Below are 16,532 nucleotides of genomic sequence, written 5' to 3' on the forward strand. Positions count from 1 at the left end.
TCCACCTGCACTCTGTCATTGCGCTGCGTCTGAGGTCATGTGCAGAGACTTTTTTAGGTCTTTGACTTGGTTACTAACCAGGGACTATGTGGCATTATACGTGACCAGAAGCTCAAACTTTTAATACCAACTGTTCTTGCTCTCTTCCTGTTCTGTGTGTCAGTTATGGCTGCTGTGAAGATGGTGTGACGGCTGCTCAGGGCCCCAATAAGGAAGGCTGTGTGGAGTACGTGAACCCTGCACCAACCGTAAGCAAAAGCACACAAAAGTCTGAATGAATGAAACATTAGTCAAATGTCAGCAGTAAGACAAAAATACTTTTTGTGCATTTTATGTCTGCATCAAGTCAAATTATTTAAAGAATTGGAAAATATTGCCTTATTTCATGCATCATGCCTTTTCAGGTTGCGCCTTCTCTCCCTACTGAGAATGCAGTAGAATGCCGCACCACCACCTATGGCTGCTGCTATGACCGCACCACACCTGCAGGAGGACCCAATGGGGAGGGCTGCCCCAATCCTCCAAATTATAGTAAGTTTTCTAAACTCAGTGAAGAGAAATCTTTTTATTTTTATATTATTTCCAGTTAAGATATAATTTTGTGCTGTTGGTTACTGAGATGCTCCGATTTAGAGGTCACTCTAACAGTCCCTTTTATCCAGTTGATCTAGATCACCTGCATCTCATGGATATAATGGTGTTGTAGCAATTGGCAGTAATAATATGAGAAGAAATAATCAGACAGAGAAACAAAAAATGGTATGCCGCAGAGGAAGTTTACTGAATACAAAACATGGGTGTTGTTTTTCATGGTTAACCCCTCAGGCCCCATAGTGCTGTAGTAAGAATACTGACTATAAACAAATACGTGACTGCAGTAAACTGTAATATTTTATCAGTAATACTGAACACAAACATATTCTAATTATACTTGATAAAAATACAATATTGTTTTTCCTCTGTATTTGCACAATACATCTATGCAATGTTCCCTCTAAGCTGCGCACGTGCGCAATTGCGCACTGCTGGCACGGTCTCTGCGCACAGAAAATCTGTGTTGCGCACAAAAAAAAATTAACCTGAATTGAAATTAAAATTAATACTTGAACAATTCTGTTTTGCAGTGTTAGTCAGTAAGTGACTGGCTGCTCCCGTATTGTATTAGAACGATGCCACCTTATCCCATAGTCCAGCCAATAATGCGATTTACATTCGTATATACGCAGCCAATCAACGTGGTTGACAGGCTATGACAGCGTCCTTATGTGCCGACACCGGTGTTTTAGCTGGCAAAGCGGCTGATGTGCAGTGAAGCCACGTTAATGACAACGTGTACAACCATTGGAGATGTGAGCAGGACAGACGGAACAATTGACGGAAAAAGTGTGGACTTTATACCAGTTTTTAAATTGTGTTGATAGGCCACGTAAAACCAGAGTTATGATAAAAAATATATGCAATGTTTGGTTTTCTTCCTGAATACTGTCGTTGTTTATATTTACTGCGGGAAGAAACGGTAAAAACGGCGTTTTATAAGAAAAAAGGCTCGAAAGCGCTCTCCGCCTGTGAGCAAAAACAAACTCCGCCCCCCTCTCCCTTTCCTATTCGTCCAAAAAAGTACCATGTCGACCAATCAAAAAATGATATGGCAACGTGGCATCTAGTTGTTAAGAAACGGGGGGAAGTTTTAGGAGTGACGGCGGTGCTTTGATATGTGAGAGATTTGAGACGTTTAGCGCGAATCTTGTGTAGTTAGTGTGTAGTGTAGTCAATAGTTTTGTTGTGTGTGTCAGAACAATGAGGCGGCTGCTGAATGTTACAGGAGTGATACATCTCCTGTTGTCAGGCCTGCAGGTATCAGGCTGTTGTTCTCCTTTATCTCATAGTGGACAGAAATTATTTTTTGGAGTGGCACAAATGATTTGTGTGGCATCAGATTTGATGCAGAACAGCTGATTGTTCTGTAAATAGTTTGAAATGTTTATTTAAAAATGCCTTGGCTGCATTAAACCCCCCCCCCCAAAAAACCAGCTGCAATAATCTTTGTTGTTTGCCAAACTGAGTTACTTTTTTGAAGAAGTAACTATATAATTAATTGCCCAGCATTGGTCATTATATACTGTATTTTGCAGACAGAGTTACAGGACTCTCTCCCAGACCACAGACTCATAATACAAGTCAGAGCTTTTAAAAAAAAGAAAGAAAGTAAGTTGTGTTTTCAAAATTGGAGTTCAAGTTATTTTTACTTCCAATAATGTTAACATACTACACAGGTCAATGACTAGATTTCTTTTAAATTTTCATTGTAAGTGGGCTAAAGCAGTTAATTAAAAGTAGTCTAACATAAATGTAAATGCTGTAATTTGATTATTTTAATAAACCATGTAACTTGGATGGATTAGATGCCGGCGCGACCACAGTGCACACGTCTGATGTCGCTCACAGTGGTCCAAGGGACACTCAGGGAGTTTGTGTGTTCGCTCAGACACGTGAAAAATTAGAGGAAACATTGCATCTATGCAAGAAAGCCCTGTTTGAGAAAATGCTCGACAATGACAAACAGCTGATCTGCATTGTGTTGTCTTTGTGCAGTTGAGCGATCAATCTGCTCCCTGCCCCGTGCTGCTGGCTCCTGCAGCAGTTGGGTGTCTCGGTACCACTTCGATGTCATCTCCTCCAAATGTGTGCACTTCTGGTATGGAGGATGCCACGGCAACAGCAATAACTTCATGACCCTAGCAGAGTGCAAACGGGCATGTCCACAACCTGCACCCAGCCGGCAGGCCCCGCAGCCTGCAGCTCCCTCTGGAGAGTCTACAAGAACCACAGCTGGAGAACACAGCGTGACTGGAGCAGAGACCTCAGCTGGAAGAGGATCTACAACGGATGGGCGGTCACGCAACATGGGGAGGATTTTCATAGTCCAGCGTGGCTCGACCAGCAGCACCGGCAGACAGGCTACAAGTGCAGCCACTAATGCCCACAGAGGTAGAGTCTACCTGCGGGTACGCCGGCCTTCACATGGCACAGCTGCACAGCACACCGGCCCAGCTGCGAGGTAAGATCCCGAAGACCCAGGGAGAGCAGTGAAAAGCTAACCCTACCCGATCCAACCCCACCCCTACCACTACTGGCCTCGTAATGCTGTTCAGAGCCTGCTTATCCCTGCTGAAGGAGCCCCAGTTCACTCTACCCTGCAGGGCCAAAGAGTTGGCTATAGGAGATGGAAACACAATCAAAAGACAAATCATGTGCCTCATTCACCCATCCTGGAAATATGATGGTGGAGCTGATGTTGTATAATTATTCCCAACTTGAAGAAACCAAAAATCATATAGAAGCAAATGATGTTTTATGCAATCCAAATTTTTAACTTTCTTTATTAAAATCTATCAGGGAACAAAACAAAGTAAAACACCAGAGAGAGAGAAAGCTCTTTTCCTGGCCTCTGAGAACATTAGCTAACTTAGTCTTACCCTCCATGTGGTTAAGCTCTCACTCTGACACAGCAGATGTCGGGTGTGTCATTTTCCTGTAACATCTGGTGTAACAAAGCACACCTCTGATCACACCCAACCTCACCCACAAGTAAATCAGGCTGTGTGCTTTCCAGCCTGGTGTTGAGTTTCAACCTTTCCCATTTTTCCTGGATTTTGTCCAACAAAATACTTAATGTACTGTGCTTCTGTGTAACATGCTGTCTTTGTAGACTCTTTTGATGCTCGTATAATCTAAACTCTTGCTTTATAATGAAGCCACAGCTCTTTCCAGCTCCACAGACTTTCACTCTCACGGCTGCTTATGTCGCAACACCTCATTTCTTCCTTTAACCTCAACCAAATCAGGAAGAAGTCACCAGACCTCACACACCTTATATGGACATCAACGCCGTTTCATGCTTCTGGGACTCACTGCTCTCTGTCAGTCATTATTGTCGGTGCTTATTTGTGCATGCTTACCTCTCTGTGTCAGTAACCACCATCATGTTTGGGCTTTGGTGTCTTCACCTAAATGTCATGAAATCAAACTAATAAAAATTCTCCTGTGATAATTCAGTCATCCTATGTGTGTGGTCCCTAAATCTCTTTCTTGTTTAGATGGTATTAGATTTAAATTTCTTTCGTGGTGTTTGGGTATTTTACATGAAAGTTGTCCTTGTCTCCTTTGTATGTTAGTAGTATTTTGTATTTGGGTTTTTTTTGCACTGTTTGTCTCGTCACCTTTTGGGCTGCATGTGGATTTCTCTTCTCTGAGCTATATCTGACAAACTCTTGAAGCCAGGTTGTGGGCGCTCTTTATGCTTGCTTTGGTGGCTGCTAATAAAAGTACCAACAGTGGAGCATAAAGTGACTTTTATTCTCTTCCCTTCTTCAAATGTCTCTTCCTTTGTCCTTTTCCTTTCACATTTCCTTCTCCCTGTTCTTTTCTCCTTTGTTTTCCTTCTGTTTCCTTTCCTTTTATCCCTCCCTATTCTTCAGCTTGACTCTGGGAGGAGTAACGATTGATAAGACCGACCCATCCACAGTCGAGGCTTTGGTTGGCCAGACGGTTGTGCTGCCCTGCCGAGTCAGCCCTCCACCTTCCTCCACCGTTGTTGTGGAGTGGAGGAGGGATGGTATACCTCTATCAACTCACAGGTCTGTAGAGAAACATACTCAGTGACTTAATTTGCATTCAAGTTGTTTTTCTGTTACTGTTTTTAATTATTATCTCTTTTAATTACATTTTCTTCAGGCATCACCAACAGCCCAATGGCTCTCTGTTAGTAGGTCCTGTCTCTAAGCTGGACTCTGGCTGGTTCCTGTGTGTGGCCACTCGAGAACGAGAGAGAGACCACCGCTACATTTACCTGGCTGTCTCAGGTAATTATATTTTAGCCACAACCTCTGTTTAAAACAAGACTGGTAGTTTCACTTGCAGATAATTATATCTGAAGTTAAGTAAGTTAAGATACCAAGTAGTGGACGAATTTGGAAAACATTACTATGACAGTCCAAACAAACTGATATGTGGGACATGATCTGAATTACATATTCTTATAGTTGATGTCAACAGAGTGACTTTTGCTGACAAAGGGGAAATGGCATATTTTGGAAGAGGCTCAGAGTGATAAAGATAAAGAGCTTTCTCTTGATATGCATTTTCGAGGGAGGTGATATTTAGAGGCTTTTATCTGAAGACTTCATTTGGTGGAATGTCTCTCATTTCAGACCTCCCCTGTTATACATATCCACACAGTAGATGGCCTTGCAATTCAACACCTTAGGAATGTTTCCAGGCCAATCCATTGGGAATCAATTCAAGCCTGGAATAAGTAGAATGTACCTCAAGAAATGCTTCAAAGTTCCTATAGAGGGGTCTCAGATGGTCTCAATCAAGAATCTGTGTGAAATTACACCATATATATATATATACTATAGAGTCTGTGTGAATGTAACATTTTGCATCAATAAGAAGACAAAAGTTGTAAAAAATTGCGCCTGATTGTAAAGGGGCCAGTTGGAAGAGGCAATGGCTGATTTTTCATGGGATGGCGTTCTCACACCCTGATATGCAATCGGCTAATTGGGGCTGGATTCGGTCAAACCGCTAAGTTGACCGACTTTGACCCCAATTAGTCTGTCACATGAACATGTAGAAAGTTTGGGGTAAAGCTCTGACGTCATAGGTTGTGTCAGAACATGCTGATCTTGCAAAGTCACTTGGTGTTTATACAATGACATTGTGCAAGTGCTCAGTCTGTGTGTTGAATTGTTTGCGAGCGGTCATATGTGCTTATGTTTTTGTATTTGGCCACAGAGGGACCATCTCCTACCTTGCTTCCCAGAGACGGTCCATTTGCAAGGTGAGAAGAATATCTGTGAATCAGTGCACCTGAAGATGGTTATTTACTGTTTCTGTAGATATTAAAAGCTCGGGCCCATTAGGAAACCTCAGTATTCTGATTTATTTCTGACAGAAGAAATAAATCATTTCACATTGTCTTTGCTTCCCTGTAATTTCTGTCAGGTTCAGTATTGACCGCTCAAGCTCAGCCCAGGTGGAAATGCGAGCAGGACAAACTGCCAGACTGCCCTGCACTGTTGTCCCTTCCTCAGCTCGGCAGTCTGTCAGCATTGGGTGGACTAAAGATGGACAGATAATCAGTGACCCCAGGTAATAAGTGAAGAAATTCACAAATTCATTAACCTTTTATTAAAATCTTTTAAAAACATTGCTAGCAGTGAAAGTTCTTCGATTTTATCCACGGGTCTTACTATTATTATTTTTATTTTTGAGATCTATTAACTCTGTGATGTCAGTTAGCATAGCTCAGTCATTTAGTCCACTTTATATATAAATCTGATTCAAGCTGAACTTTAGAGCCTAAAGAAAATAACCTGATCTGTCTTTATCCATGTGAGATTGTTTTATTATCCAAGAGAAACAGACACTGTTAAAGCCAGCTTGGTATAAAGTGCCCTCGTTTGCCTGTTAAGGTCTTGGTCATTTATCATTTTAAACCATAAAGATGAGTCATTTACGAAGAAGTCAGTGTAAACTTGAGGTCCTGTCTGATGGCTGCGCTGCAGGTTTACTCAGTATTCAGATGGCACCCTCATCATCGGCCCTCTGAAGTCTGACGACTCTGGTGTCTACACGTGTACAGCCTCCAACCAGCAGCAGCTGGAGCAGCGACAGCTGCAGCTCAGAGTCCAGCGTGAGTTTTATTTACATCCTCATCATTTTTTAAACATGTATCATTTGGATGCTTGTGTGCATTAGATAGCTTATCAAACCCAGAAGGAAAATTATGATTGCAAGACTGAAAACTGATGCTGCAGTTTCAGATAATCACCAGCAGAGATCAGTAAATGTCACTGACTGCATGATTCTCTCTCTGCTTGCGCTGTTCAAATACAATGAACAGTGCTGAAATAGTGTGTGAGTGTGTGTTCATAGACATAAACTGTAGTAGAAATCTCATAGAAATATAGTTAAAAACTAAATTATTATTATTTTATGATATAAAACCAAAGATATCTTAAATCTAACACATACTGTAAACAGATTGTTTCCTTTCCATTCAATGCATTCCTGACTGTGTGGGAACACCAAATAAACACTCATGCAGTTTAAATGCTCCAGACCATGAACATATTATTCCTGAATTTACATTCCTGAGATTTTACAGCTGAGTTGATCACATAATAAAGAAATCTATTTCTCTGTCAGACCAGTAAACATGTGGAATAAATGTTATGAGGAAGTAAGGATGTGTAGTTTATTTAAAAACCATAACTATACATCAGATGGCACACAAATATAAAACTGGAGTGTGATTATTATTGTTTATGAAACATTATTGAACATTACTGTTCATGAAACATTATTGTTAATATTTTGCCTAATTTTTTGGTCTTTCAGTTTACAATATGCACTGGGTGTAATAAGATAAAGCTAAGCAGTGTTTTTTTTCTGTTTAATTTAAGTAATTATTGACCAATTTTATTTTGGGGTGTTTTTGTTTTTTTTTTGTAAGAAAAAAGTGACATTAATCATCTTTTCTCTTGGTTTCTTTGTCCAGCTGATCTGAAAATCACAACAGCTCCCAATAACATCCAAGTGTCAGAAGGCAGCACGGGCATGCTCCCCTGTGTGGTGTCAGGAGACGACGTCAGTATAGGCTGGTCAAGGTGAAAAATGACATTATTATTTTATTAGACATCATTAAGAACACGCAGAAGAGATGCATGAAACATCTGTTAAACGGTCTGATTCCAGGTTATATAGCATTCAAAAAGAATCCCCAATAAAAGTAAAAATGACCCAGAAAAATACACCCTATAACTTTAAAGACTTAAATGTTAAATAAGGTGATATTTGTCTACCAAAAAATATATAAATCCAGTTCTTGTTGTCATCAACACTGACATTATTTACACTTTCATGGCCCTAAAATCCAGAAATAAAGACATGAGTTGTATTTCTGTTACTTGCAGTTACAGAGCACACATGCATTAAAAAGAGTGAACTGATTTTTAATTTAAGTGCCCATTGAATGCATTTAAATAATGTACCTAAACCTTTCTTGTTGCTCTCTTTAAATACAGAAATGGTGTACCGGTGCGTCCAGATGGGCGCAACATCCTCTTGTCTTCTGACGGCAGCCTGATCCTTAATAATGTCAAGCCTTCTGATCAGGGCACGTACACCTGCAATGCTTACACCGGCATTTACTCTGTGAGCGCCACAGCTGAAGTAAAGGTCGTTAAAGAAACACAGCAAGGTGAGAACGCTAAATCAGCTCAGACCTGTACCTGTTATCTGCACTGCAGAGGGAATGTAGAAAAACTGAACCTGGAACTGATTTATTTATTCTCCACGATATCATCATGTATTATTATTATTATTTTTTTTTTTAAGCTTGAGTTTAAACAATGATTTTGTTTTAACCCTTTAAAGCCAAGTGCATAATATTTTAGTTATGAGTGACTTTGAGTTTTCTAGTTTTCTACATCACCAATGTGACTTTTTCCCACTGAAAAAAAACAACATAAACTGCACGGTACATTTTTAAGAAATCAATTGCAGAAAAATGACTGAATATTATCTACATTTTAACAGATTAAAATGATTTAAACTAATCTGATATATGCAAATTAATATTTAATAAACTTTTATTTCACCATAAGCACTCCATTTTAAAACGAAATTGAATTTTCTGGCAAATATTTCATGGCTCAGGCTTTAAATTTTAATGTTTTTTTGGTTTTTTTTTTTAAAAAAGCTTTTTTGGAAGTATTTAAAGATCCACAAAGGATCAAAGCAAAAAAAAATTAAAAGATTTAACAATACAATTTTATATGACATAATAAACAAGGAAGCTGTTTAATGCTGAGAACAAACAATTACAAATAAAGTATAGAACCATAAAAAGTGTTTATATGTAGCTGGATTCATCTGTTTTACTTCTATTTATGTGACTCTGACCCTCTCTACTGTGCCATTGCAGGCGCTGACGTCCCGCCAGAATGTGTGGACCAGCCTGAGCTTGCCAACTGTGAGCTGATAGTTTACGCCCGACTTTGCTCCAACTCATACTACTCCAGTTTCTGCTGTGCCAGCTGCACCAGGCATTCACAGAAGAAACGACAGGTTTGGTCGACCAGGTTAAAGCCACAGAGGGTGTAAAAACTATGTGATGTGTGGTGGTGGACACTGGGGTGGGATCTGAATTCCCATTTAGATTCTAAAAAACTCGAGCTGTCGACTGCGAGCTGCTGCATTTGCCAAAAGGACTCAAAAAACCCTGACCACATTGTACAGAAATGTAATTCAATATTGCAATCTTAAAAAAGGGACAGATCACTGTAGATGCACAGTAGTTAAAGCTACAAAGTAAGTGGTGTTCAGGGAATCTTATGGAACGATAAAAGATGGGGCTTAAAATATAACGTAAACCTGTAAAGTCTGAATGTGATGAGACGATGAACTCGTTCTTACTCTGCCACACCTTTAAAATGAGTTATGCTCTCACTTGATCTATATATTCTCTGTTTTTTGAGAATCATAATGATAGTAACTTTTATATATGTTATTAAAAAAGGGGAAATTACTTTTTCATGCCAGTAAATCACTGATACAAGGCTGCACTCATTGCTGCTTCTGTATCATATAATGAAACTTTACAAGACTTTTCCACTATTTTTTTATTTCTATGTAATTATTTGACAATAAAGGTCATATTTTGATAAAAACTTTGGTTGACTTCAATGACTGTACCTTATACACGTGTGCTGAATTGTTCCAGTTTCTACCACAAGGTGTCGCCCAACATGAGAAGCACAGTTTCTCATTCACTTGATGGAAACTGAATACGAACATAACCGAACCTTCACTGGAAAATAGTTTAGTGACATCTCTAAATTCATTAGAGATGTTTTTCCACTGCATATTGCAGTATCTACTCCAACCGTCAAGTCAAGCAATGTCTAACAGTAAGAATAAACATTGAGATGAACATTTGCAACATCTCTCAGCAATCAGCTTTTTTTGCTCTTGTGTTGTTTTCATAAACATAATTTAACCACTTACATTCTAGCTTTAATGTGGATTTGCTGGCTCTACAAATAAAACAATCTTTAGCTAACTATCAGTATTTAATCTCCTCGCCGTGGTGTATATTTGTGGAGCGTTCTCTTTATATCTTGAATTTAGACCGACAATAAACAGTATAGTGTAATATTTTACTTAATGTAGCCATTTTTAAAAATAAACTCATTGTTTAATAATCTTTATATTTACAGTTCAGGTCCAAGGCTTTGCACATTAGGATGTTATAAAAAATAATCTGGCCCTTTCCCTAAGATTACGGAAATACAGCCTCAGACAAACATCATGTTATGTCATGTTATTACTTAACAAAGAGTGAGACAACATGAAGAGGTAGTTTGTGAACTGATCAATTGCAAGTGTGAGCTCCTTTATAAAGGCAGACATTTAGGAAGCTTGCTGGCCTGGAGCGTTCTGGTGTGTTAACACAATACTAAGGAGGAAAGACAGTGGTGCTGATCTGAGACAAGCAACTGTTGCTGCCCTTCAGATTGGGAAAATTTATGAGGTAATTTACAGACAATCTGAAATCCATGATGCTACAGTGAAGACACAATGCATCTGCCAATCTTCCCAGCAGTGGAAGTCCCAGCAACGTGACTCCAAGATCATTCTGTAATACACAGAGAAACTGGGGAAAAAAAGAGCTTCATTTCAGACTCTACAGGCCTCAGTTGGCAGGTTAAATGTAAAGTTCATGACAGTTTAATGAGAGTAAGACAGAATAAGTATACCATATTTTGAAGAGCTACTAGGAGAAAGCCTCTTCTCTCTAAAAACAACATGGCAGCATGGCTTAGGTTTGCAACGTTCAACTTGAACAAACTGCACAGCACTGGAATGCACAGGATCACATATGATTAAAGCCAAACACAGCTTATCAACATAAACGCATATCAACTGTCAGATACGGTGGTGGAGGGGAGAGAATTTGGGCTAGTTTTGCAGCCACAACACGTGAGTACCTTACAGTCATTAAGTTGACCATGGACTGCTCTGTATACCAAAGTATTCTGAAGTCAAATGTGAGGCCATCTGTCTAACAGCTAAAGCTTGGTTGAAAACGGATAATATAAAAGAACAATAATCTCAAGCACAGCAGCAAATCGACAGCAGAAAGACTGAAAAAGAGAGTAAGTGGTGCTGGAGTGGCCTGGATAAAGTCCAGACTTCAACCTGAGTGAAATGTTGTGCCAGCTGTACATAACAAATGACTGAAAAGCTCAATGAATCGAAACAATACTGTAAAGAAAAGTGAGTTAAAAATTCATCTACAGTGATGCATTTTGGCTTAAATTTAGTGTAATAATTTGTTTTGTTACTGGCTTATAAGACCTGGTACACACTGGCTATTTTGTTTTTATGTGCTGACATGTAAAAGCTTAGAATTGACAGGGGATGTAGTTTCTTTTTGTCATGTCTGTACCCGTCAGCTGTGATTGTGTTTTTAAGACGAAAAGCCCAAACACTGGCTCTTTTCTTTATGAGCTCCACACATGTGAGGTTTAAATTAGCAGCTTATACATTCATTTAAGGATCACATTCAGGGGAAGCTAAAATTATTTTCCTAACAGGTGGCAGATGTGCCACATTTCTGTTGCTGCTTCAAAGACTACGCTTCCTGTTGATTTGACTTCAGGACAAGAAAACATGTTTTTTAAGGAAGCAACCAGGGAAAGCAGAATGTGATGGTTTGAACTGAGTCCTGTAAAAAGGCCAGATTATCTTTTGAATGCAGTCCCACACAAACCTTTATCTTATAGTTATATACACATATGTACATTTAAACACTGTCAGTTATGTTTTTAAATGAGCTGCTGATATTTGCCTGAAGTTCTGTGGCTTCCCCCAAGTCTGATTTTATCTGGTGCAAAATACTGTGCCAGATCACTGCAAACAGCTTTTGCATAATGTATGACATTGTTTTTGTACAACGCGCAACTTCAGTTGACACAGAAATGGAAGTTTTTCCATCTGTTTGCTCATAGATGTGCAGAGCGGGGGGGTGGGTGCAAAGCTGCAGGTGCACAGAGCGAGCCGGAGGTTGTGGTAAAGTGAAGGTTGCACCTCCGCCGTTTCTCAGCACGGGGAGCGAGCTGCAGGCTGCTCTGTGACCACATCCTCTCCTCTGCTGTTGCACTCTCCTCTGCAGGGTTTCATGCCCTGGTTTATCTTTCTCACCCACAGCAGCTTTGACCTTCTTCAGCACACAGATGAAATGCTGATTTCCTGTTATGGGTTAGACTTGTGTTCTTATTTTGCTACAGAGAGTGTTTGAACTAAAGAAAGATATTCTTTGTTTAAGAAAGGAATGCATGTTGTCACACACTGTTTGTGTTTGTGGAAAAGGTGACTCAAAAAGTGAATTGATTTCCAAGAAAAGTAAAGAAAATTACTGGATAAAATTTAAATTTACTAGTAAATTTTACCAGACACTTTTTAGTCATCGGTTTTCTGAATGGAAAATCCTGTTATGAGTAAAATTAACCATCTTAAGAAGTTCTCCTGAGGTGAGATGTTTCAAGATTATGGGGGAGAAAATAGAAGACTTCTCAGAAAACAGGCTAGTTGATGAAAAATACATTTTACAGTATCTCTGGAAAATCTTAAGATGTAAAACCAGAGAAAGGAGATGATATTCTTCACAAGTTTGAGCAAATGACACATTATTATTCACCTGTCTCATCCTATCTTTTTCAAATTAAGTAATAGTGTTTGATATTATGATATGAAGACTGATTCACAGCTTTAAAAAGTATTTTCAGGGCAAACTACACAAGAACAAGACAGCTTTAAAATACTCAAACATATTTTTATTGAGAAGAAAATCAAGTTACACACAGAAAATCACTTTGTATCTAAAGAAATTGACATCAGTCTATTTGAAAGGCAGTTATTAATTATATAAAGACAAATAAGCAAATAAAAATCCACAGCAGAACTTGAACAGGCGATTAACATTGTGCACTTTAACAATAGACTATGTTTGTGAACGATATTTACAGAGAGCAAGGTAACTCATGTCCCAGAGTTATTTTTTGAGGCTTCAGCTCAGCTCTCAGTACTTCTGCTTTCCACCAAAACGCTGCAAAACATACAAAGAACACAGAAAGTAATAAGTCATTTGTGTTACTGTTATTATTATAAATGGAGACGGTTTTTGTTTAAAGAACAGTTCATCAGAAGTGGTAAGATTTGGACAAACCTGAAGCTTCCACACCAAAAATCCAACAAAAGCTCCATAGGCACAGCTCTTGACAGTAAGCACGCTGTAGACGACCTTGAAATTTTGTGTAGTTGTCAAATACTTCTCTGTAGAGGTGTAAAGAAGAAATATTCAGTGAAACAACACAGCTTCTATATTTTCTAAGTGATGATAATCATGCTAGATCTGATTCACTGAAGAAATAATCTACAATATTTACCTCTTGACATAGACGTTGTATCAGCTGTTTGAAAAAACAAAAAGAAATTATTAGTCAACAGACAGAAATATGAACAGATTTGCACATATTAATATGAACACAAAGATTAAGTTCCAGAAAAAAGTTACCCTGATCTCCTTTAATAGTATCTGAACGATATATATATTGATTGCCATTGTCAGTGCCATTGAACAATTTGACAGTGCATTTAAAGATATTGTCAGGATTTTCCCATTGTTTGGCATAGACTCTCAGCCTGCTGGTGATTTTGTACACGGTCTTGTTGTTGTCATCTTTTTCTTCACGCGCAGCTTCATCTGTTGCCACACCATCAGTGACTGTTTTCTCATTCAAATACCAATACACTTTGACATGGTCAGGGTAGAAACCAGAGGCCACACAGACGAGGGTCTTCTTCCTTTTTTTGTCCTTGCTGTTTCTGCACTCACGGGCTGAAGGTCTCAGTATTTTTACTTTTGGTTCAGTGACATCACGCCCTGACCCTGCAAGGACAAAGGACAAAGAAGAATCACATTAACACACATGACTAAAACTGCCTTTAGATCTACAACAAATGTAACACACCCAAGTCTCGTGCACATGCCAGGCAAACATAAACATTAACGCACAAAAACATGCAGGACAACTTTTTTTCCACACATATTAACACAAAGGATGAACTTAGATTACAAAACTCACATTTTCTTTGTTACAAAATTATTGTGGTGATCTTACCCAGAACTGTTAGCTTGGTTCCCTCTCCAAAATAAGGAGGATAAGTGCCAGAGCACAATGCCAAGTCACAGCCACAAAAACTCACAAGACTTAGAACACTTGGATTCACCTCGGGCTTATTTTTTCTACAGCATTTGTCAGTTCATACACAAAACAATTACTCTGCTATGTGCAATTTAAATCACTTTTTGATAAAACAAACTGCACTTTTCTGCCAGCTGTTCCATAACACACATATTCTTCCAGACTTGAGGCCATTTTTTTCAAATATCACAGTTTTTCTGACACATTCTGAGATGTTTACTCATTAAAATGCAATTTAAAGGTTTACAGCAGCAGATGACGACATCTTTACATCTCTAAAAACAAGTATTTATGCATGCTATTTTGTCACTTTCTTACCCAGTACTGTGAGTTTGGTGCCACTGCCAAAGTAAGCAGGGTCGTAGTTGTTCACACTGATAAACTGCTGTAGAAAAAACTGCTCTAGAAAGCTGCTGTCTGTCTTTGTTCTCTTTTTCAGTGTTAAACAACCTTTAAACCCAAACATATAGAAAAGACCTGAGGAAAATCATCTGCTTGTAGCATTATTAAGCAGATTTTGACCATGTAAGAGAATTAATTTTTGAAATGCACAAATCTAAAATGATAGACATTAAAACCAACTAATTTGCAGAACGATCACAATGAATATTTCATCAGAAATTATTACTTTAATGTTAATCCATCTTTGCACTCTTACCTAAAACAGTGAGTTTAGTTCCAGCTCCAAAATAAGCTTCTGACTGGGAACTCACAGTATTTCACAGAGCTGATAAGAACTGAGTGTGAGAACAATATTCTGGGCGCAGAGCCAAACGTTTTATAGGCACAGTACTTTTACTGGAGAACACAGATAACACTTTTTCTACTGGCACAAGAAAACTTCTACATAAATTACTTTTAAACTTTAACATTTACCCACTTTTTTCACTACCATAACATAAATATAAATAAAGAAATTAAACATATACTAAATGTTGTCAATGATATTAACATGTAACAGCATGAGAGTAAAGCCCAGCTGATTTTTGTTGGACGTTTTCTTACCTAAAACAGTGAGTTTAGTTCCAGCTCCAAAGTAAGCCTCGTTGTAGGAGCACAGAGACTTTGTACTGTGACAAAAACCCTTCCTAGTGCCTCTCTTTAACTGTGCCACATGGAAATTATTCCAACTGTCACTTTTTTACATGTAAAGACTTTGACTTTAGCTACCTGAGTTTTTGGTGTGATTTTAAAGTTTTAGAGGCAGCTTAACAAAATCAGTCCTCAACATTATTTAGTGAATGTGAAAATGTGTTCTTACCTAAAACAGTTAATTTTGTTCCTCCACCAAAGTGAGCCTCTGAAGTACCATAGTCACAGTGCACCTGATCAGTGCTCAAAACAGCTCAACACATGCTGCTTCTGCTTTGTTTCTTAATTCATTGCTTTCTTTTAATAAACTAAATGTTACTTTTCTTTAAATTAAAAATACCACATATGCTGCACTGCTTTTTTTGTTCCAAGTTTTTACAAGTTTAATATAATGCAAAATGTTTGTGTTTGTTTTTTCAGGTAACTCTTATGCTTTAATGGTTAATGGTTAATGGTTTTAATTTGAAACATTTATGAGAATAAATTTTCATTTTTCACTTACCAAGAACAGTTAGTTTTGTTCCCTGGCCGAAATAAGCTTCATACTGACACAGCATTTAAACCTCAGAGCAAAAAGCCCTGAGCTGAGACTACAGAGAACTCAAACATATTAGGTTGTTCAAAAAAGATTCCACTCCAGGGATAACTAAAATAACATGTTTGGATTCATGTATCCAAGACCTTACTGCAGACAAACATATACTCATATATAGTTTTTGTTTCTTACCTAAAACGGTTAATTTTGTTCCTCCACCAAAGTAAGCCTGTGCACCAGTACCAGAGTCACAGTGAAGTTAATTAGTGCTCAAAACAGTCCAACATGCTGTTTCTACTTTGCATCTTCATTTTTTGGTCTCTTCATAAAAATTAATGAAGTTTCCTTTTACTTTTCTTTAAAGTAAAACGTCTACATATGCAGCACTTGTGTTTTTGGATTTTTTTCCCGCTTTTTGTTTTTGTTGTTTTTACAGGTTTAAATGCCAAACACCTTACTGAAACACTTTTCACAGCTTTAACTACTTTTACTTTGACAGGTTTATGAGAATAAATTTTGATTCGTCACTTACCAAGAACAGTTAGTTTTGTTCCCTGGCCGAAATA

General features: G+C 38.3%; 2 protein-coding genes across 2 annotated transcripts in view; one reads left to right on the forward strand and one right to left on the reverse strand.

Annotated features, from left to right (window-relative positions):
- Positions 1-9,740, forward strand: part of paplna (papilin a, proteoglycan-like sulfated glycoprotein) — a 30,171-nt gene extending 20,431 nt beyond the window's left edge. The window contains exons 19-29 of the mRNA XM_025900816.1: positions 164-248; positions 405-531; positions 2,593-3,058; positions 4,479-4,637; positions 4,735-4,862; positions 5,800-5,845; positions 6,010-6,156; positions 6,573-6,700; positions 7,568-7,676; positions 8,094-8,269; positions 8,996-9,740. Coding sequence (XP_025756601.1) covers positions 164-248; positions 405-531; positions 2,593-3,058; positions 4,479-4,637; positions 4,735-4,862; positions 5,800-5,845; positions 6,010-6,156; positions 6,573-6,700; positions 7,568-7,676; positions 8,094-8,269; positions 8,996-9,174 — 1,750 coding nt within the window. The 3' untranslated portion in view covers positions 9,175-9,740. The remainder of the gene's footprint in view (positions 1-163; positions 249-404; positions 532-2,592; positions 3,059-4,478; positions 4,638-4,734; positions 4,863-5,799; positions 5,846-6,009; positions 6,157-6,572; positions 6,701-7,567; positions 7,677-8,093; positions 8,270-8,995) is intronic.
- A 3,146-nt stretch (positions 9,741-12,886) lies between these two features.
- LOC100696704 (immunoglobulin lambda-1 light chain) overlaps positions 12,887-16,532 on the reverse strand; it is a 131,616-nt gene continuing 127,970 nt past the window's right edge. Inside the window, exons 6-10 of the mRNA XM_025900821.1 lie at positions 14,256-14,309; positions 13,649-14,023; positions 13,521-13,544; positions 13,301-13,407; positions 12,887-13,180 (exon numbers count right to left, since the gene is read on the reverse strand). Coding sequence (XP_025756606.1) covers positions 13,154-13,180; positions 13,301-13,407; positions 13,521-13,544; positions 13,649-14,023; positions 14,256-14,309 — 587 coding nt within the window. The 3' untranslated portion in view covers positions 12,887-13,153. The remainder of the gene's footprint in view (positions 13,181-13,300; positions 13,408-13,520; positions 13,545-13,648; positions 14,024-14,255; positions 14,310-16,532) is intronic.

Source organism: Oreochromis niloticus, linkage group LG19 (genome assembly GCF_001858045.2).
Source record: "Oreochromis niloticus isolate F11D_XX linkage group LG19, O_niloticus_UMD_NMBU, whole genome shotgun sequence".
In the NCBI taxonomy this organism is placed as follows: Eukaryota; Metazoa; Chordata; class Actinopteri; order Cichliformes; family Cichlidae; genus Oreochromis; species Oreochromis niloticus.